General features: G+C 42.2%; 1 protein-coding gene across 1 annotated transcript; it reads left to right on the forward strand.

Moving 5' to 3' along the window:
- The first annotated feature begins 568 nt into the window (after positions 1-568).
- On the forward strand, positions 569-1,012 carry LOC125188897. Its single transcript, XM_048085993.1, has one exon. The coding sequence runs from the start codon at positions 569-571 to the stop codon at positions 1,010-1,012; it is 444 nt and encodes a 147-aa protein (XP_047941950.1).
- Positions 1,013-1,384: the final 372 nt, after the last annotated feature.

Here is a 1,384-nt window from a genome sequence, read left to right on the forward strand (position 1 = left end):
GTTCTGGATAGCGGTTTCTACTGGCCTTCGCTGAATAGGGATGCTTATGAGTTCTGTCATAATTGCAATAGGTGCCAACTGACTGGAGGGATTTCTTGGAGAGATGAGATGCCACATACTCCGATAATAGTCTGTGAGATCTTTGATGTTTGGGGCATGGACTTCATGGGCCCATTCCCATCTTTATATGGAAATACGTATATATTGGTTGTTGTGGATTACGTGTCCAAATGGATAGAGGCCAAGGCTACAAGTTCAAGCGACGCGAAGGAAGTTTCAAAGTTTCTAAAGTCCAATATTCAACCGATATTGAGTGCCCCGTGCGATCATATCAGACCAGGGGACTCACTTCTGTAATAGGACGATTGAAGCACTGATGAGAAAATATGGAGTCCACCATCGGTTATCTACTCCGTATCACACCCAGTCAAATGGGCAGGCTGAAATCTCAAATTGAGAGATCAAGAGCATCCTGGAGAAGACGGTGAATACCTCTAGGAAAGATTGGAGTAAGCGTCTTGGTGATGCCCTCTGGGCCTATAGAACCGCTTACAAGACACCGATTGGAATGTCACCCTACAGATTGGTATTTGGTATTTGGGCATTGAAGGAAATGAATATGAAGGCTCATGCCTGTGAGGAAGAGAGGAAGCTGCAACTGCAGGAGCTAGAGGAATTGAGGCTGGAGTCATATGATTCAGCCATGTGGTATAAGGAGAGGACCAAACTCTGGCATGATAAAAACCTTCGGGTCAAGGAGCTGCAGGTGGGGCAGAAAGTATTCCTTTTTCAGTCAAAGCTCAAGCTCATGCCTGGAAAGCTGAAGTCCAAGTGGATAGGCCCATACACAATCGTTGGCATTCGAGCGCATGGAGAAGTGGAAATTCAGGGAGTCAATGCTAACTCTGTTCCTTTCCTTGTTAATGGTCATAGAGTAAAGGTGTTTTGGGATAGTTCGGAGTTGTGTGACGTGGAAGAAATTCCACTCCACACAGTTTCCACTATTGCCTAGTAAGCCATGTTTAAATATTCTTCGGGAATTACTGGGTCAGGTAGATAGGGTAAAAATTTTCGATCAACTGACTGGACCAACTAGTTCCCAAGAATATTTAAATATTTAGATGTAAATAACTTGAATAAGTTATTTTTATGAAAATACAAAAATATATACTTCTAAAACCCAAAAAGATTTTTGAAATTCTGAGCGTCTGAGAAAATGCACAAATTTGAAAAGCTTATCTCTTTGACCCAGATGCTCAGCAAATTTCATTTTATTACTAAGTGTTTAAGTTAATCGGTCCGAGGGAAGCGGAGAAAAATCAGGGGAAAGTTTAAAATTTGAATTTCATAAAGCTGGCGAGACGTACGGTTGCTTGCGTCAGAG

This window comes from Salvia hispanica, chromosome 1 (assembly GCF_023119035.1).
Source record: "Salvia hispanica cultivar TCC Black 2014 chromosome 1, UniMelb_Shisp_WGS_1.0, whole genome shotgun sequence".
Classification (NCBI taxonomy): Eukaryota; Viridiplantae; Streptophyta; class Magnoliopsida; order Lamiales; family Lamiaceae; genus Salvia; species Salvia hispanica.

Excerpts from the sequence above, each read along its gene's own strand:
- LOC125188897 (XM_048085993.1), top strand. The coding sequence starts at position 569 with ATGTCACCCTACAGATTGGTATTTGGTATTTGGGCATTGAAGGAAATG.